This window comes from Carcharodon carcharias, chromosome 26, assembly GCF_017639515.1.
Source record: "Carcharodon carcharias isolate sCarCar2 chromosome 26, sCarCar2.pri, whole genome shotgun sequence".
Classification (NCBI taxonomy): Eukaryota; Metazoa; Chordata; class Chondrichthyes; order Lamniformes; family Lamnidae; genus Carcharodon; species Carcharodon carcharias.
Genome location: NC_054492.1, coordinates 27,663,928 through 27,685,862, shown reverse-complemented (window position 1 = coordinate 27,685,862; position 21,935 = coordinate 27,663,928). Strand labels below are relative to the sequence as shown.

General features: G+C 41.7%; 1 protein-coding gene across 3 annotated transcripts in view; it reads right to left on the bottom strand.

Moving 5' to 3' along the window:
• The window catches only part of iqch (IQ motif containing H), a 152,755-nt gene that overhangs the window by 2,734 nt on the left and 128,086 nt on the right, over nt 1-21,935 (bottom strand). For all 3 annotated transcript variants that reach the window (XM_041174725.1, XM_041174726.1, XM_041174727.1), the window contains 3 exons: nt 9,129-9,311; nt 5,078-5,203; nt 422-483 (listed from right to left, as the gene is read on the bottom strand). In XM_041174725.1, the coding sequence (XP_041030659.1) occupies nt 422-483; nt 5,078-5,203; nt 9,129-9,311 (371 nt within the window). The remainder of the gene's footprint in view (nt 1-421; nt 484-5,077; nt 5,204-9,128; nt 9,312-21,935) is intronic.

The window sequence follows — 21,935 nt, the reverse complement described above, 5'->3', positions numbered from 1 at the left end:
TTAATGATATACAAACAAATGAGTTTACTAATGATTCCCTTTACATGCTTAAAAACAATCACAGTCTCATTTCGGGGAAGTGCTGATGGAATTTAATGAGCATTTTCTTTCTCGCGGGGCACAAATCTTCTGGGAAATATGAAAGATGAGGTACTGTTTTTACATGTCAACTGAAGGATTTGCACAATAAATATGTTTTATTAATCAATACAGCATTGAAAAGCAATAGGTTAACTCAATTGGATGGCAAAATGGCATCCCACAGAGTTAGGAAAAGACTATTATGGTCTTTTAAAACAAGCATCATATCCTCTACATGCAAAATATTGCAGCAGATTGAATAATTGCCATCTAAAGCTTGCTCCTTGAACACAAACTTGGGAGTTACAAAAGGTGCATATATAGTAAATGGCAGACTTACACCATCCCCAAGCGATCCTTCTTATTATCTTCATGAAGTATAAAGACTGTTCCTTGTCTTTCCTGTTGAAACAAAATGTATTAGCTCTCATGCCCTATAGGATGATCACATTGTAAAAAAACACTTGAAATTTTCTTCCACTCCCTTGTCAAAACATTTGACTTGTGCTGGGGAGCAGTTCTGTTTGTAGCACAGTGGCTGTGAGAGTGAGATTTGCCTCACTACTCCATCACAGGGCACTGTAACTAAGCCTGACCACTACCCAACACTCAACACTGGCGCACACTTTCCAACAGGTGCTATTGCATGCTGAACAGGAACCTTGGATGATTTCTCCCATTTCTTGATAGCTCTTGCACTGGTTGAGATCAGCAAACCCAATAGGACATGGTTATTGAACCAAAGAACCTCTGTACCCCATGACCTGGAATACATAGAGTTATGGGCAGAATCTTCTTTCTGTCGGCCGGGCTGGTCGGGAGTGGGCGTGACAGCATTTTACATGGGCGGGCCAATTAAGGCCCACCCAGCGTGATGCTGAATAAAGGCAACTACAATAGCCAAGTGGTATTGGTACTGGGTTTGTAACCCCAAGATCAAGAGTTCAAATCTCACAATGGCAAACTATGAAACAATGTAACTTCATCTGAATAGGAACAGATGGAAACGTGTTTGTACTCGAAAGAGTTACAGAGGCATGAGGGAGGAGCTGGCCAGAATCGACTGGGAGATGAGCCTAGCAGGAAAGACAGTGGAACAGCAATGGCAGGAGTTTCTGGGAATAATTTAGGAGACACAGCAAAAATTCATCCCTAGGAAGAAGAAGCATACTAAAGGGAGGACGAGGCAACCATGGCTGACAAGGGAAGTCAGGGACAGCATAAAAACTAAAGAGAAAGCATACAATGCGGTGAAGAGCAGTGGGAAACCAGGGGATTGGGAAGCCTACAAAGACCACCAGAGGACATCTAAAAAAGAAATAAGGAAGGAGAAGATTAAATATGAAGGTAAACTAGCCAGTAATATAAAAGAAGATTGCAAGAGTTTTTTTTAGATATATAAAGGGTAAGAGAGAGGCAAAAGTGGACAATGGGCCGCTGGAAAATGACACTGGAGAAGTAGTAGTGGGGAACAAAGAAATGGCGGAGGAACTGAATAAGTACTTTGCGTCAGTCTTCACAGTGGAAGACACAAGTGACATCCCCAAAGTTCAAGAGAGTCGGGGGGCAGAGGTGAGTATGGTGGCCGTTACCAAGGAGAAAGTGCTAGGAAAACTGAGAGGTCTGAAGGTGGATAAATCACCTGGACCAGATGGATTACAGCCCAGAGTTCTGAAGGAGATAGCTGAAGAGATAATGGAGGCATTAGTGGTGACCTTTCAGGAATCACTGGAGTCAGGGAGGGTCCCAGAGGACTGGAAAATCGCTAATATAACCCCCCATGTTTAAGAAGGGAGTGAGGCAAAAGACGGGAAATTACAGACCGATTAGCCTGACCTCGGTCGTTGGTAAGATTTTAGAGTCCGTTATTAAGGATGAGATTTCAGAATACTTGGAAATGCATGGTAAAATCGGGCAAAGTCAGCATGGTTTCATCAAGGGGAGGTCATGCCTGACAAATCTGTTAGAATTCTTTGAGGAGGTAACGAGTAGGTTAGACAAAGGAGAGCCAATGGATGTTATCTACTTGGACTTCCAGAAGGCCTTTGACAAGGTGCCAACAGGAGGCTGCTCAGTAAGATAAGAGCCCATGGTGTTAGAGGCAAGGTACTAGCATGGATAGAAGATTGGCTGTCTGGCAGGAGGCAGAGAGTGGGGATAAGGGGGTCCTTCTCAGGATGGCTGCCGGTGACTAGTGGAGTTCTGCAGGGGTCAGTGTTGGAACCACAACTTTTCACTTTATATATTCATGATCTAGATAAAGGAACTGAGGGCATCTTGGCTAAGTTTGCAGATGATACAAAGATAGGTGGAGGGACAGGTAGTGTTGAGGAGGCAGGGAGGCTGCAGAAAGATTTGGACAGGTTAGGAGAATGGGCAAAGAAGTGGCAGAAGGAATACAACGTGGGGAAGTGTGAGGTCATGCACTTTGGTAGGAAGAATAGAAGCATAGACTACTTTCTAATTGGGGAGAGAATTCAGAAATCTGGAGTGCAAAGGGACTTGGGAGTCCTAGTCCAGGATTCTCTTAAGGTTAACTTGCAGGTTGAGTCGGTAGTTAGGAAGGCAATTGCAATGTTGGTATTTATTTTGAGAGGACTAGAATATAAAAGCAGGGATATGCTACTGAGGCTTTATAAGGCTCTGGTCAGACCACATTTAGAATATTGTGAGCAATTTTGGGCCCCGTATCTCAGGAAGGATGTGCTGGCCCTGGAGAGGGTCCAGAGGAGGTTCACGAGAATGATACCAGGAATGGAAGGCTTAACATATGAGGAATGAATGGGTCTATACTCGATGGAGTTTAGGATGAGGGGGGATCTGATTGAAACTTACAGAATACTGAAAGGCCTGGATAGAGTGGACGTGGGGAAGATGTTTCCATTAGTAGGAGAGACTAGGACCCGAGGGCACAGCCTCAGAGTCAAGGGAAGACCTTTTAGAACAGAGATGAGGAGAAACTTCTTTAGCCAGACAGTGGTGAATCTATGGAATTCATTGCCACAGAAGGCTGTGGAGGCCAGGTCATTGAGTGTATTTAAGACCAAGATAGATAGGTTCTTGATTGGTAAGGGGATCAAAGGTTACAGGGAGAATGCGGGAGAATGGGGTTGAGAAACTTATCAGCCATGATTGAATGACGGAGCAAACTCGATGGGCTGAATGGCCTAATTTCTGCTCCTATGTCTTATGGTCTTATGCGCGCCCGGTAGCACTCAGTGCCAACTGTGCAGGCAGGGGGAGGAGGGAGAGTTGGGGCCTGTGCTCTTTCACGCATGCGCGCGAAAGAGTGCAGAAATCTCCCTGAGGCACGGATACACACTTTCTGATTTTCTATGGCAAATAACAGAGATGTATTGAGTTTTATCAGTAAAATCATTTCCTGAAAGTGTGGCAATAAGGTCGCAGAGGTAAAAAGGTAATGTGTGTATTACATTTGGGTATTTAAATTAATTTAAAACATCCTGACGTTCCATCACATGAATCGTAATTAGTAACCGTGACATCAAACAAACCAATGACCCTCACCAAAAGTACACAGTACAAGTCTCATGATCTCACTGGGAGGTCACCTCTGCTGGAATAACAAGAAATCATTACAAGTCATGAGTTTTGCAAGATTATACAATTTTCCCCAAGCTTTGAAGAAATTAACTATCAATCTGCACAGGCTTGTGCAAATGTTCTGGTGAAATCTGCCGCTTGTCCAGATTTGCTGTCATTCTAACTCCTGACTCTGGATGGTGTATGCAAACATTCTGATATTGCTGTCTTTGGAGCATGGTGCTGTTAAGAAGTTTGTCCGTGGCCTCGGGAATCAGGAAATGGTGCAGGGGATCAATACAGGTGCTGCCGAAGCGGAGCCTCACCTGTGGGAGCGCATATTCTGGAAAATAGGAAGATTCTGGAGCAGGGGAAGCAGCCTTTTAGACGTATTCTAACAACTAAAAATAAATGAGCTGACCAAAAATATATATCCTTGACAATTTTAAAAGTCTCCCTATAATGGCTCACTAAGTTTATTCAGTGAGTAATTCACCAAATGGGTAAGGAAAACACTGTTTCAGCTCCTGGGGCTTGTGCTGGACTGAGCCAGAGCTTCAGTGAGGACACTAAAATCGTCCTCCGGTGTCCCAAGTTCAAGAAGGATAAATCGGTCACAGCTTTACATTAGAACATAGGAAATAGGTGCAGGAATAGGCCATTTGGCCCTTCGAACCTGCTCAGCTGCCATTCAATAAGATCATGGCTGATGTTATGCCTCAGCTACGCCTTCCCAGACTGTCTCCATATCCATTAATTTCCAAAAATTTGTTGATCTCTGAATGTACTGAATGACTGACTATCCACAGCTCTGTAGGGTAGAGAATTCCTAAGGCTCACAACCCATTGAGTGGAGAATTTTCACCTCATCTCAGTCCTAAATGGCCGACCCTTATTCATGTTTCTAATTGCTTTCACCCAGCCCTTGCTGTAAGTGTGTCATGACGAACAATAGATGACGACAAGACTGAGCTCATCTGGTTCTAACTACCCCCACCTCTGTGGTCAGATACCTTGCCAACTCTGTATCAAAGGCTCAAACAGGAATGATTGCTGCTTGATTAAGGAACTAGAAGGTGCCCAGTGGCTTTGGAACTGAGACAGCAAGGAGACCATCCATATAGAAGAGATGAGGAGGGGAAGGAAATTTTTAAGAGAAAAAAAATATTGCTGTGGTTTTCACAGAACATTTTTTGAGTTTGGGGAGATACAGGCTATTAGGTGCATGTAGAAATCAGTACAAGTTAATAGGATTTCCAAATGTGTCTAAGATAACGCACATCCCACTAGTCCTCATTGAGTATCCTCTATGTAAGCCTGTTCAGACAAAACTCGCTATGCAAGCGATTCGTTTAATAAAATGAAACTGCGGTTATAATGAAGTCAGGGAAGACCACCTATAGTGCTGACTACCAAGGCAATCCTTGGGAAAAAAGAGAAACAACTTCAATACCTTAATATCAAAACCAATCCCGTGAGCTTTAAAAATCTTGAAGAGTACACTGTACTGGACCATGGATAAATTGGTATGTTTCAGCTGTGTGCTTAACACTCCGTAACGTTTCATGAAAGGAAGTTGCTGAAAGGCAAATAATATCCAGTACAGATATATGTACATATATATATATTACGAAACCCTACTGTGGCCTATTAAGTTTAAATGAGGAATTCAGATAAGTGCATCTGCCGATCAAATATTTTTGTTCACATGATCTCATTAAAGTATAACATAAGCCATTTTACTAGAGTTAAAAAAAACAGCTGAGGAAAACTTCTTCAATCAAATAACCCTGCATCAATGCATGAATAAGCTTAACCAGTCAATGTAGATTTGCCTGGAATATGGTATGTTTTATTTCCAACTTGCTCTCCTCTACTGAAGGTAACTTCAACTATTAGTCTCATTGTCTCCCACCCACAAGTATGAAGAATTGTTCCATATAGACAAATGACTGAAGGCAGTTTAACTACTGAAGGCATCACAACAATACCCAATTTTGTCCCCCTTTGATAACCAAGAGCAGAAACTTTCCAACAGGGATCACTGGATTGTGATCAGGAAATAAGACTGATTTCCTTTCTTCCTGGCTCAACTGTAGCAAATCAACCACCTCCCTGGTAAAGATTGGCTAACTCAGCACAAACTGGGAGTCATAAACAGCAACTTATCCCAACAAAACTAATTGTCTGGACTTCACAAGTGTATTAACCCTGTGGAAATTAGAAATTGGGGAGGGATATTAGGGGTTGTGCGAGGATTTGGGGTGATGGAAGGTCAGAAGATCAGAGTTTGGGGCCAGGAGGGGTAGATTAAGGGTTAGGGCAGGGAACAGTGGAGATGTGGGTGGAGTGGGGTGGGGTAGGTGGACTGCCATGAATGGTTCCTTTATTATAGGTCTTGGGGAGGACTCCTGTTCCTCCAAGCTCCATGTCCAGCTAAGTTACTTATCATCTTGGCAGACGATCCCTATACACCGGCTGCCTCAGACAAACCAATCTTGGAGAGTGGACCTCAAATAGGCTTTAGGCTAATTAGTTGCATATTACAAAATGGCCTAGCACCTGCTTCAGATAGTATGGCAGGCAACTCACATCAGGTGGGAAATGTATGTATGCTTCCTGCCCGCACATTGGGATCGTAATTATCCAAACAGCTCCTGAAATATGGGCACTGGATTAATTACTTGACAGCCCACTCAATTCATGAATAAGTTTTGATAGTGAATGCAGGGAGGTTAGTTGACCATGAAAGGCATTATAGCCAAGTCCAATCCATTCTCATTGTACATCCATAGACACACATTTCCCAGTGGAGAGAGTGATCAGGAACAGGAACATTAGCTGATTTGGAGCACCACAATTGCCACTCCCAATGTGTTAAATTAAGCAAGATTTTCCAGTTCTTTTTAAGGAGTTTGTTTTTATTTATTCGTTCATGGGATGTGGGCATCGCTGGCTAAGCCAGCATTTATTGCCCATCCCTAATTGCCCTTGAGAAGGTGGTGTGAACTGCTTTCTTGAACCACTGCAGTCCATGTGGTGTAGGTACACTCACAGTGCTGTTAGGGAGGGAGTTCCAGGATTTTGACCCAGTGACAGTAAAGGAATGGTGATATTGTTCCACGTTAGGATGGTGGGAACTTGCAGGTGGTGGTGTTACCATGTATCTGCTGGCCTTGTTCTTCTAGGTGGTAGAGGTCATTTGGCAGGTGTTGTTGAAGGAGCTTTGATGAGTTGGTGAGTTTTCACCAGAATTTACTGACCAGAGGAAATATGCACAAATATATTTGTGAAATTAAACACAGCAATGCTCCTGGACTGTGCCTCAGCCCCAACCTCAGTAAAACTCCTTTACTGCACCATTTTGATAGTTTTTCATTTCTGATACCAGACATTCATTGCGCCCTCTGAGTAAGATTGCTGATTAATGCTGAGCTGGGGATAGATTAATGAGTGAATGCCTAGCAAGTATTGGAATGAGACTGTCCAAATTCATTACAGCTAGCAGTGGACACTTTCACCCCATCAATCCATTCGGGGGGTGAGGGGAGTAAGGTGGAGATGTGGCTGCTAGGCAGAACAAAGGCCAGTATCTAATCCATTGCTTTTTTCCCTTGCTTTCTGTCTCTAAATGGTGCTAACCTATTCATGCAGCCTCAGAAGGGTTAATTCTCTCTAGAATCTCTGATTCCACCTCAGTGGTGAATATTTCAATTGTTCATCTGTCATCCAGTGTCTAAATTGCTCATTTTTGAAGGGGACACAACTTACAATTCATATCTACAAAATTTAATAATAATAAAAATTAATAATTGAACATCCAGGAAAATGACAGAAAATGTATGGCACACCTGTGGGACATTGCTTCAGGCTGGATGCCGTGGGCAGCAAGTGGATACACCATCGTGTCACCTCATTCAAAATCTGATATTAAATTTCTTTTAAAAAGTTAATTATGGCTTGTGTGGGCATGAAACGGAGAAGTAATCCAAGGGTGAATTATTATAAAACTTGTTTTAAACAAATGATAAAAAGGAAAAAGCATTAAAATTATAAATATATATATATACATATACATATTTTAAAAGTACTCACAAAATAAGATGTACAGAGAGTTCAGGCTAAATTATTTAGGAAATAATATGGAGAAGATTTAATATAAAAAACACTATGTTGTGCTTGGTCCTTCATTAAATCTGAAGGGATTTCAAGTCACAAATACTTGTAAGTAATATTTAAAATGTTACCAGGGTATATCTGATCTGTTGAGAATTTGGAACTTGTTGTGTTGAATTAGCTCATCCCAGACAGGGCAGCAGTAGGGGGCGGTAGAATTGCTTTTGGTACTATTGGGTGAGGGAGCAGTAAAATCAGCCAGGGAATTTGCTGCAGATTTCTAGCCTTTGAATTCTAAGTTAGTGAGGGGCATGTTGCCTGTTGAGCATGAGATTGGGCTTTGCATTGCTGCCTGGCCCATTGTGCCAAAATTGCATGTCTACACTCACCCCTTCCATGCTCGTACATGTAGAATGACTGCTTGGCAAGATGCTGTGGGTAACCTTGCCCCATACTGGAGAAAAAGTCAGCACTTTCAGGAGAGAGGGAAAACTAGAAAAAATATACATGGGACGGATACTGATGGAATTTTGATTCTGAACCACAGCAAAGTGAAGAGAATAATGTTAAGTAGAATTAGACACTTAAAAGTTTAATGCTGAAATTTTTTTCTTCATAATTAAAAGTTGATTTAATCTCTGAAAATTCTTGTTTGCAATGGCCAGCAATCTTGTGCAGATATGATAATGTGGAAGCTGGAAAACGTGAATCTCCTACTTGGGTGTTAAACGTCTCAGTGAAAATTAATCATGTTTATAATATTCATAGATTTAATAACACTCATTGATCATATCATTAACTGTAAAAGGAGAAACTTACGAAATCTGTTGTGTGTACTATGGGACTGCAACTAAATTAATGTTTGACAGAATAATACAAGCAGCAGTTTAACAACCGTAAACTTGAATATCATTGCAATAATGGAGTACTATTGTTTAACATTTGGCAGTTGATGAGGTGCTCATTATAACAATGATGTATGCATACGCATGCATAATGAATTGCATCATGAATTATTTATGTGTTGATTATTTAGCTGCATTTATGTAGATGGTAATGTATTGCAAATATAATGAATGTTTAGCTTTATAGATATTGCATGTTTTTTCCCCAGATAGGGCGTGTGCCTATTTCAGTATTAATTTTGTGAATGCTTTCAGGCAATTCTGCTCCTGATAAGGTTTCTAATGCAATAGTTTCTCACGCAAGCTTTAATTAATTACTATATTCTGTTTTTAACCCCGCTGACATCCAAAAGTATGTAAGTGCTCTGTAATGACTTCTAATTAATTTCTGATTGTAATGAGAGGAACAGTTATGAAATTATTTTATGGTTGAAGTGGTTCAAATTTCTAATTTGATTGCTTGTTGTATTTGTGTACACGTACAATTTGTGCTTCTTCTTTTATTGCCGATTCTTCCCTGCGAAGTTTTCGCTTTTTCTCTGTGGGCTTTGGAGGCACCTCGAAGGTGTTGGTTCTGCAGATCAGCTTCCCGTTAGATATGAAGAGCATCAGTTGTGTCATGGCCAGCTGGTCACTGTAGACCAGGTCTAAGTCTGTGGCCCAGACCTAAAAGAAAAAAAGACTTGCATTTAGAGAGCATCTTTCACAACCTCAGGACATCCCAAAGTGCTTAACAACCAATAACTTTTGAAATGTAGTCACTATTGTAATATGGGAAACAGGGCCTCATGTATGTGCACAGAAAGATCCCACAAACAGCAATATGGTAATGACCAAATAATTTCACTTAGAGATTTTGACAAATGAATAAAATTTGCCAGGACAGTATGGAGAACTCCAGTAGTGCCATGGAATATTTTATATTCCAGGCCTTGGATTAACATCTCACTTGAAAGACAGCATCTCTGACAAAGCAACACTCCCCCAGTGGCACTGGAATGTCACGCTATATTTTTGTACTCCAGGCTCTGGACTGGGACTTTAATCAATAACCTTCTGATTCAGAAGTAAGAGTGCTACCCACTTGCCACAGCGTAGGAAAAATGACCACTCTGCACTGGTGACTGCAATAATTGAAAAAAAAAATTGAGTTGAATTATGATTACATGGTTTGGGGCTGTACTATATAAAATCATAAAATCCCAGCCATGATCTGAGATGAATTGATTGATCTCTGTCAGCATAGCAACTGGGGTCCTATGCCAGGGCAAGGGGGTAAAGAAAGAATTGTCTGATCCACTGACGAATACCTTCCATTAACACCTGCTGAAAAGCACGCATGTATGGACATCGAGTAAGGGAAGGATTGGATTTATATGCAATGCCCTTTGCTAACAAACACTCTGTGGATACTCGAGCAAAGAATGGCCTTACAGGGTGATGCACTAAAAGGCAGCCGGCATTTGTGGAACTGTACACAAGCATAAGACAGCATCCACCTGAGAGGAGGGAAGGAAGACAAGCTTATGATCACACATATACTTCTGGTTGCAACAACAATGACAGATCTGGTGAGTTGCAACGTTTGTCAAATTGTTCCATTTAGAGTTGCTCAGGTCACACCTTCACACATGGATAGTTGCAATAAATATCTTTCTTGCCTGGTGCAAAAGTTGTTTGTTCAAAACTTACACAAGTGTAGCCTGTAGACAGAATTTGCAATATACTTTATAATACAATAACTTGGTATTATATAATAGTGTACTTAGGCCTGTCATAACATACTGTACACTGTAGGCCTGCTTCTGTCAGTGATGCATCATTGTGATATAAATCATGAGGTATACTCGTTTAAATTACAGGACCACAAAAATGGTGCTCCCCTTCCAAAAACTTAATGCTCAGTTATCATTAGTCAATTATTATTTTATACATGTTTTTAAAGTGAAGAATAGATAAAGATGGAATATTCTGTTCCCTAGTGCCACCACCATCTTCTTTAGTACCCCCACCATCTTGTCCTTTTGGCAAGATGGGATTGCTGAATATTTTCTATTATCAAATAGCCTGTCGACATTCAACATCCAATCTTGGGTGTGAAGAATGGTTACTTCGGTGAGGTTTTGGGGAGCAATCTGGTGTCAAGGATCCAAGTCTCAGCTAAGTGATGTCAGGAATACTACATTTAGCCTCAATGGCCTTGTTTTGGGGCAAGGAAAATTGACCTGCTTACTAGTAATTGACAGAAGCATGTGCAAATTTGTTAAAATTGGGTGAGGTCAGGGTCGGATTCGCTGTGATTCCCTCCATGAATGACCAGCCTATTGACATTTATTATCACTCGGCATCTTTATGGGAATAGGGGAAATGAGCAGTAAATAAATAGAAGACATTTGGAAGGGGGGTTGAGAGAGATGTTCAGTGACTTTGTGCATTCTGAATGATTGTTTCCCTCTGCTGTGTTCTCTGGAAATGGTTCACAAATTGTTTAACCAGCTGATGTATAGTTACCTTACATGTAGGACAATGGATCTCTCTAATTTGTAACAATCCTCATACTACCTAATCCACAAGAGGGCCATTTCCTGTCATACTTTCAACTATGAACAGAAACTGTATGTGTACTGGAGTAACTCCTGCTGGGCATATTTACAAAAATGTAACCAGTAAACATACTGCTTTGAGCAATCACATTCTCCCAGCCCGCACTTCCAAAGCAGACCCAGTGGTGGCTGACTTCGGTGAGCACGGAATGGTAAATGACATCATTATAAGGATATTAAGAGGTCAGAGAAACAAGACCATCTGTTAAAACGGGACTAATTTCCAAGTAATATTTTAGTAGCAGTGCCCCCCCCTTCCTGCACCAAGAAATAAATTATAATTGATATCATCCTGAATAAATACTGCACGCTACCACTGTTGGCTGTGGAGATGCCATTTTTCAACTTAAGTGCTTGGTGCCAAAAACAAAATGTGAATTCATTACTAAGTGCCTTCTTTGGATTCATGTTTGCAATAGCTTATCTAGGTTGGCCATGTAATGCTCTATATAATATAAATGTAGACATAGAAAAATCCTGTCTTAATTGACAATCACACCATTGACTATTACAGTCAGTGAGAGCTAAGTGCAATAATCTGATCTTCCAAATTTTATAATTAAAATGCTCATCAAAAATTAATTTCAATCCCTTTAATACAAAAACATATGCATTTTATTTATCATAAAAATAACTTCAAAGATGCCTGAGTTAGATTTAAGGATCAAAAGCATAGGCATGTGGCTCAGTTGGTTCTAGCAGTGAGTAGGTGAGCTATACAAACCAGTTAGGTTCCCAAGTCCCATGCCCTGTCTCAGGATGGTAGTGTTAGAGATGCTTAAAATTAGTCTTGATGTCCTTCTGTGGGGGAAAGAGGAAAGCTGGATAGGTTCCATGTGTCTAATTGCTATCAACTGACCGATGCTGGAAGTGTAGATATTGGATGAAGGCAGAATTGGCTGTGATGCTTCCCATGGTGGCACTGCCCAATAGCATTTATAGTTGAGGCCCTGACAATATTCCAGCAATAGTACTGAAGACTTGTGCTCCAGAACTTGCAGTGCCCCTTGCCAAGCTGTTCCAGTACTGCTACAACACTGGCATCTACCTGGCAATGTGGAAAACTGCCTAGGTATATCCTGTACACAAAAAGCAGGATAAATCCAACTTGGCCAATTAACACCTCATCAGTCTGCTCTCCATCATCAGTAAAGTAATGGAAGGGGTCATCAACAGTGCTATCAAGCGGCACTTACTAAGCAATAACCAGCTCACTGACACCCAAGTTTGGGTTCTGCCAGGGCCAGTTAGCTCCTGACCTCATTATAGCCTTGGTTCAAACATGGATAAAAGAGCTGAACTTCTGAGGTGAGAGTGACTGCCCCTAACATCAAGGCAGCATTTGACCAAATGTGGCATCAAGGAGCCCTAGCAAAACTGGGGTCAATGGGAATCGGGGAGAGTCATACCTAGCACAAAGGAAGATGGTTGTGGTTGTTGGAGATGAGTCATCTCAGTTCCAGGACATCACGGCAGGAGTTCCTCAAGGTTGTGTCCTAGGCCCAACCATCTTCAGCTGCTTCATCAATGACCTTCCTTCCATCAGAAGGTCAGAAGTGGGGATGTTCGCTGATGATTGCACAATGTTCAGCACCATTCGTAACTCCTCAGATACTGAAGCAGTCCATGTCCAAGTGCAGCAAGACTTGGATAATATCCATACTTAAACTGACAAATGGCAAATAACATTCGCATCACACAGGTGCCAGGCAATGACCATCTCCAACAAGAGAGAATCTAATCATCGCCCCTTGACATTCAATGGCATTACCATCACTAAATCTCCCACCACCACTGTTCTGGGGGATCACCATTGACCAGAATCTGAACTGGACTAGCCATATGAATACTGTGGCTACAAGAATAGGTCACAGGCTAGGAATCCGGTGACGAATAACTCATCTCCTGACTCCCCAAAGCCTGTCCACCGTCTACAAGGCACAGGTCGGGAGTGTGATGGAATACTCTCCACTTGCCTGGGATGAGTGTAGCTCTATCAACACAGAAGTTGAGATCATCCAGGACAAAGCAAACCACTTGATTGGCACCCCTTCCACAAACATTCACTCCCTCTGCCACCAATGAACAGTGGCAGCAAGTGTGTACCATCTACAAGATGCACTGTAAAAACTCATCAAGGCTCCTTAGACAGCACCTTCCAAACCCACGGCCACTACCATCTTGAAGGACAAGGGCAGCAGATACATGGGAACCCTACCACCTGGAAGTTCCCCTCCAAGCCACTCACCATCCTGACTTGGAAAAAACTGTCGCTGGGTCAAAATCCTGGAACTCTCTCCCTAACAGCACTGTGGGTGTACTTACACCACAGGGACTGCAGCGATTCAAGAAGGCAGCTCACCACCATCTTCTCAAGGGCAGTTAGGGATGGACAATAAATGCTGGTCTAGCCAATGACACCCAGATCCCATAGATGAATAAAATATAAGGCACCTTGGATGCCACCCAGAGCCTGCAGGACAGTGAGGAATCAATGCCTTCAGAAAAGGAGAAAGAGATATGGAAATAAAAAACTAGCATTGGAATATGTCACATAGGTTGAACTGCACAAACACTTTAATCCTCATTATACTAATAGCATTTTCAGGGTATTTACACAGAGTTTAATTTACTGCCTTTCTGTAAGAAGGGAAGAGCCAATGAACCATATTTAGTTATTTGTAAGCAATTTCAAAGAAGAAAAGAAGAATTTATGTAGTAAAAAGAAATACTATGGAATATATTTAGTGGAAGTAAAAGAGATGTAGGAATGAAACATAATAAAATGGGGAACTGGGAGGTGCATTGGGTTAAGACACTCACTTTTCACCTCTGGTGCAAATCCAGTTCAGAGTGAGGTCTGCTCCTTCACTGGCTGCAATTCCTAATTTGAAATTAGCTTGGCCAATTTCAGTCCAGTTTCTATTGGGTCTACAATAAAACTGGCACTAATTTTCAATCTTATTCAGAGGTCTGTAAAAAACCAATAATATGCTTTTCTGGAGCAGAATAGAGCTAGCACTATGCTGCTTGCTGATGACAGTGCTTGATGGTGACTCTGAACGCTTGAAATTCTCTGGCACAAAATAAAGACAGGAATTGGATGTATTAGTAGGATCCGGTCTCTACTGTATATATGTACAGAAACATAGAACAGTTATGGCACAGAAAGAGGCCATTCAGCCCTTCATGTCTGCCCCAGCCGAAAAAGTAAAAAACTAGCTGCCCATTCTAATCCCACCATCCAGCACCTGGTCCATAGCCTTGCAGGTTACAGCACTTTAGCTGCAGATCCAAGCACCTTTTAAATGAGTTGAGGGTTTCTGCCTCCACCATCTAACCAGGCAGCGAATTCCAAACACCCGCCACCCTCTGGGTTGAGAAGTTTTTCCTCATGCCCTCTCTATTCCTCCTACTGATCACTTAGAATTTGTGCCTACTGGTAATTGACCTCTCCACTAGGGGAAACAGGGCATCCCTGTCTATTCTATCTAGGCCCCTCATAATCTTGTGCACCTCAATCAAGTCACCCCTTGACCTCCTCAGTTCCAAGGGATACAACCCTAGCCTGTCCAATCTTTCCTCATAGCTGCAATTTTCAAGCCCTGGTAACAATCTTATAAATCTTCTCTGTACTCTCTCCAGGGCAATTATGTCCTTCCTGTAATGTGGCGACCAGAACTGTACACAAAATTCCAGCTGTGGCCTAAACAGGATTTTATACAGTTCCATAATTAAATCCCTGCTTTTGTATTCTATACCTTGTCCAATAAAGGAAAGTATTCTATATGCTTTCTTTACCACCTTATCCACATGTCCTGCCTGGACATGCACACCAAGCTCTCTCATTTCCTCTACCCCTCCCTATTTCCTCCCTAGCTTTGTTTGCCCTCCCCAAATACATGACCTCACACTTCCCTGGATTGCATTCCATCTGTCACTTTTCCACCCACTCAACCAAATCATTGATATAATTCTGAAGACAACAGCTATACTTTTCACTAACAACTACACGGTCAATTTTTGTGTCATCTGCAAATTTCCCAATCATGCCACCCACATTTAAGTCCATGTTAATATATACAACAAACAACAAGGGGCCTAGAATATAAAAGCAGGGATGTGCTGCTGAGGCTTTATAAGGCTCTGGTCAGACCACATTTAGAATATTGTGAGCAATTTTGGGCCCCGTATCTCAGGAAGGATGTGCTGGCCCTGGATAGGGTCCAGAGGAGGTTCACGAAAATGATACCAGGAATGAAAGGCTTAACATATGAGGAACGTTTGAGGACTCTGGGTCTATATTTGATGGAGTTTAGAAGGATGAGGGGGGGATCTGATTGAAACTTACAGAATACTGTAACGTGGACGTGGGGAGGATGTTTCCATTAGTAGGAGAGACTAGGACCCGAGGGCACAGCCTCAGAGTAAAGGGAAGACCTTTTAGAACAGAGATGAGGAGAAACTTCTTTAGCCAGAGAGTGGTGAATCTATGGAATTCATTGCCATGGAAGGCTGTGGAGGCCAGATCATTGAGTGTATTTAAGACCGAGATAGATAGGTTCTTGATTGGTAAGGGGATCAAAGGTTACTGGAGAAGGTGGGAGAATGGGGTTGAGAAATGTATCAGCCATGATTGAATGGCGGAGCAGACTCAATGGGCTGAATGGCCTAATTTCTGCTCCTATGTCTTATGGTCTTATGGACCTAATACTGAGCCCTGTGGAACACCACAGGAAACCGTTCTCTATTCGCAAAAACATCCATCACCATTACCCTTCGTTTCCTGTCGCTGAGCCAATTTTGGATCCAACTTGTCACATTCCCATGTATCCCATGGGCTTTTACTTTTCTGACCAGTCTGCCATGTGCAAATGCCTTACTAAAATCCATGTAGACAACTTCCACTGCACTACCCTCATCAATGCTTCTTGTTACTTCCTCAAAAAATTTGATTAAATTAGTAAGACATGACTTTCCCCTAACAATACCATGCTGACTATCCTTGATTAATCCATTCCTTTCTAATGACAGTTTATCCTTCTTCTCAGGATTGATTCCAATAATTTGCCCACCATCAGAGTCAGGCTGATTGGCCTATAATTATTTGGTCTATCCCTCACACCCTTTTGAAATAATGGTACAATGTTCACAGACCTCCAATCCTCTGGTACCTCGCCCGTGTCTAGTGAGAATTGGAAAATGATCCTCAGAGCATCCACTATTTCCTCCTTGGCTTCCTTTAGCTGCCTGGGATACAATCCTTCTGGCCCTGGTGATTTATCTACCTTCAAGGATCTCTCAGTCCCCCAGGTACTTCCTCTCTCACTATGTTTATTGTTACTAATACTTAACACTCCTCTTCTTCAACTAGAATATTTGCATCACCCACTCCTTAGTGAAGATAGATACAAAGTACTCATTGAGAACCCTGCCCACATATTCAGCATCAGCGTACAAGTTACCATGTACATCTCTGATAGGCCCTACCCTTTCCTTCGTTATTCTCTTGCTCTTAATGTACTGGTAAAACATCTTTGGGGTTTCTTTGATTTTACCTGCCAATATTTTTTGATATCCTCTCTTTGCTTTCCTAATTACCTTTTTTATTTCACCCCTGTACTGTCTATACTCCTCTAGGCTTTCCACAGTATGAAGTTTTTGTGACTGTCATAAGCTTTCATTTTCTGCTTTATCTTACCTTCTATGCTTCTAGATAACCAGTGGGCTATAGATTTGGCAGTACTACCCTTTTTCTTTGTGGGGACATGTCTACACTGTGCCTGTAGAATCTCATTTTTGAAGGCCCCCCACTGGTCTGTCATTGATTTCCCTTCAAGTAGCTGTAACCGGTCCACTTTTGCCAGATCACCTCTCAGTTTCATAAAATTTGTCTTTCCCCAATTTAGAACCCGTACTCCTGTTCTATCGTTATCCTTTTCCATACTTAACTAAATCTAACTGTTTTATGGTCACTATCTACAAAATGGTTACCCACTGCTACTTCACCCACTTGCCCAACTTCATTTCCTAAGACTAAATCTAGAATTGCACTCCCTCTTGTTGGGCTTGTTACGTGCTGACTAAAAAGTTCTTGAGTGCAGTTCAAGAATTTTGTGCCCTCTGTGCCTATTACACTGTTCATATCTGAGTTGATATTAGTCCCCAACTTTTATTGCCCTATTGTTTTTGCACTCAGAAATTTGCCTACATATTTGCTCTTCTATCTCTTTCTCACTATTTGGGGGTCTATGGTACACTCCTGGTAGCGTATCTGCCCCTTTTTATTCCTGAGCTCAACCCATATAGCCTCACCTGATTATTCATTTAGTATATCATCCCTCATTACAGCTGTAATTGATTCTTTAACCAAAAATGCTACACACCCACTTTTTTAAGCCCCATCTCTATCCTGCCTGAAATCTCTATATCCAAGGATGTTGAGCTGCCGGTTTTACCCCTCTTTAAGCCAAGTTTCTATTATAGCAATATCATCATGCTGACATATGTCTATCTGTGCCCTCAGCTCATTGGCCTTGTATTTAAATAAATACCTTATAACATTGCCAAATTCCTGTGCTGTAAACCTTTTAACCTTTGCTTCTTCTGTCTTTCACAGTCATCCGCTAATTTTCTGTCTCCCGCTCCCTGCTCTGAATTTGTCTGATCTGAATCTGCCCTCAGGTTCCCACCCCCCCCGCCACTATATAGTTGAGTTGTTAATAAAGACTTTCTGTTAATATACTCAAGACTACGAACTCTACATCATGGTGTCCAAAGCAGGATTCTTCATTGGGCAGCAGATGAGTTTGCATATTCATAGATTTTTGTTCTCTCCTCTCTTGAAGGTGCTCACCATTTCCTCCTCTGGTACCTCACCCAAGTGGCCATATAGCATGTGCATCTAAACAGAGAGCAGCAGAGGGCTATTATACTGTGGGGATGATCGCAATTCCCCAGCCGAATGTTTGCAAATGAACAGGTAGCTGCAGGAACCAAATCTGATTTCTCTCTCAGTAGCATGGGGTTGGGGGAGGGTAGAGGGCATTGAACCTGATAGAGAATCAAATCTGCATGAGGGGATTCACCTGAAACATTATTCCACCCTTATCTATTTTCACACATGCTAATGGACCTCTTGTATATTGTCCGCATTTTGCTTTTATTTAAGGAGTTTGCTTATCTTCTTGAAGCTATAGTTTCAGTTTATTGTGTTATCTAATGGTGCCTCTGTCATCCTAGTGTACTTCAATCTATAAAAAGTTTGCCAGCTTCTAGCCTCTAATATTAATGCTATAAAAATAAAGCCAATGAATGTTATTTATGCAAATAAAAAACAGTAAGTGCTGGAAAAGCTTAGTGGGTCTGGCAGCATCCGCGGAGAGAGTTAACGTTTTAAATCCAATCTGACTCTTCTTCAGAATATATTCCTAGAGTCATATTGGACTCGAAATGTTAATTCCATCTCTCTCTCCATACATGCTACCAGACCTGCTGAGCGTTTCCAGCACTTTTTGTTTTTATTTTGGATTTCCAGTGTCTGCAGTATTTTGCTTTTGTTATTTATACAAATCCTGGTTTTGAACACTTTTGTTTTTGCAGTCACATTTCTGTCTATTCAGTTTTTAAAAGACGTCTCAATCTTTCCCCCCTCTTTTGGTGCTGGAGTGTAGATCCACAGGCAGCTCTTCAGTGCATAAACTCCAAAGATTGTAACCATCAGGAAATCAAGCTGGCGCTCTTTTCTCTAGAAAACTAAAGGTCTTTAAAATTATGAAAGAGTTCGATAAGGTAGCTGTGGAGAAGAAGTTTCCATTTGTGGTGAGTCCAAAACAAACAGTTATAAAGTAGTCACTAATAAATCCAATAAGGAATTTAGGAGAAACTTCTTTACCCAGAGTGTGGCGAGAATGTAGAACTTGCTATTACAAGGTGTTGAAACCAACAATATAGATACATTTAAGGAGAAGCTGGATAACACATGAAAAAGAAAGGAATAGAAGAATAGCTGAGCGGGCTTGGAGGAGGCTTGTGTGGAGCATAAACACCAGCGAAGAAAAGTTGGGCTCTTTCTGTGCTATAAATTTTTCATTGTGTGAGCCTGCACAATAAGGGACCTAAATTCAACATTCTTGTGCCTATTTTACAGGCAAAATTAGCAGTGAGAAAGCACATACTGGATTTGCACCTGGGCACTGCTAAATTCAGCAGGGCTTTTTTTTATAAAACTGGCCACAGCTTACTAGATGTAGATCAAGGAAATGACCCATCACTTTCCCAACAGGAATGGGCAATAAATGTGGCCTTGCCCATCCCATGAGCATATAAAAAGACAAAAAGGTACCTTGTCTGATTTTTCTTTCTTCACCTTAGCCTAGGAATCATCTGAAGCCATAATAGCACTGCTACAGTCCATCAACTGAATACATCCATAGCAAAGGAACTCAATATCATAAGCCTTAGTTGAGGCAAATAGCATATATGCATTTAAGGGAAAGCTAGATAAGCACATGAGGGAGAAAGGAACAGAAGGATACGTCGATGGGGTGAGATGAAGAAGGGTATGAAGACGCTTGTGTGGAGAATAAATACTGGCAAACGCTTGTGCTCTGAATATTTTGTAATTAAAACTAATTAAACGTCTAATTCTAAGCCTTTTATAATTTTTAGGTTTTGTGTGCAGCAATAAAAGTGATATTGGTTTCTACACAACCCACTATCTCACTCACATCCATCGCTCACCAGCATGAGCCACGGAGCAATTTATAAACTCCACCAAACAGCAGCAAGAATCAAATGATCCCGGCATCATTGTTTGAAGCAACAAAGAAGATTGAAATATGATCCTGAATCATACCTGTTTGTATTGTCTGTGTTTTCATTAAAGCTGCAATCTAGCAGCTGGGGCTCCCCATTAACTTGCCTTGCACCACAGCATTGTGAGGGCAAACATATGTGACATGTCTCCCTCCTTTAAAAAAGATGCCTGCATTTAGCAACAGGTAAGAGATTTAAATGGATATAGATCCACAAATGTATTTGTTCAAAGAAATAGGTGCTTTCTGTCAGCTTTAAATTTTATGCAGCAGATTATGGGTAGAGATCTCAGCTGGATTCAATAGTTATTTCAATCGTCCCAACTTGCTTTCAAGGCATATTTGAAAAGCTCATTCAAAAATAACACAAGTTCAGTTTAATCTTATTGTCATGCTTATTTGAAACTCCACTGATCTGCTCGGCCAGACTTTAGGAACCTCTCTTGGGACCATATGCTGCACCCTTGTTTAAGTGCTTTTAAGCAAATGCACACACAATGGCTGGAATTTTCCAGCCCCCCCCATGGTGTGTTGCCCTGCGGCGGGGCCGGTGGGCGACTGGAATCTCCATTCGCATCAGCAGGACCAGAAGATCCCACCGGCGTGAGGAGCTGGAAAATTCCGCAAAATGTCTTGTATTCTTTATGTCATTTCTCTATTAATATTGCAAAGGTCTCCAATAAGCACTTGGGTCAAATTAACTAAAAGGGCAGCTGACTAAGATGGTTAATACTGCTTCTCACTGCTTTTTTTGCACTTCTGTGCAAAATGCAAGGAAAAAAGCCTGCCAGATAGGTGATCATTCTATTATCTGTGGTGTCCAACCAATGCCTGTTTGTCTCAGAATCTTATATCACTGCTGCAGTCATTATTCCTCTGTATGTTCTCCACTTGTCCCCCAAACATGTTCTTCCTCTTCCATGCAGCCACACGGTGTTGAAATTAAAACTTACTGCTCCTTTAACACAGGATCTTAAAGGCATAGGAGGCCATTCAGCCCATCACATCTGCACTGGCTCTCCAAATGAGCATTATGACCTCGTGCCATTGCCCTGCCTTTTCCCCGTACCCTTGCACATTGTTTCTATTCAAATAATCATATAAAATCCTCTTGAATGACTCAATTGAGCCTGCCTCCACCACAATCCAAGGCAATGCATTCCAGACCCGAACCCCTCGTGTGTTTACTGGGCTCTGGAAACCCCTTATCTCCCTCAGTCTTTCCATCCTCCATCTGTATACTTTAAAACCCCAAGCTGGCTATTATCTAACCACTGCTTCTTCTTTTGATCTCTTTTCAACCTGATGTGACCCAGCACTACAGACTTTGACCCTCTTCCTTAGAGCAAAGAATGCTAAGAGGAGATTTGATAGAGGTGTTTAAAATCATGCAAGGTTTAGACAGGGTAAATAAAGAGATGCTGGGTGGAATCTTCTGGTCTCGTTAACAGCGACAAGCTGGGTGGGTGGAGGAACTTGATTTGGCGTAAGGACGGCAACTTCCTGCCTGCCCCCACTGTGAGAATCGGCGAGCTTCTCATGAATGTAGATTTAATGAGCTGAAAAGCACAAGATCACGGGTGGTCAGCCATCCCGCTGCCCAGTGGAAATCACTCCCACTTCCACGTCCACCACTTAGAATCCAGATTGGGAGATTCTGGCCATTATTCCCAATGGCTGAAAGGTCAATAAGCAGAGGCACAGGTTTAATTAAAAAACCAGAGATGACGTGAGGAAAAACCTTTATATGCAATGGTTAGGATTTGCCTGATAGTGTGATGGATTTGGATAAATGCTTGAGGGAGAAAAGAAATCACAGGGATACGGGAAAGAATGGGGGAGTATGAGTAATTGAATTGGCTCTGAAAGAG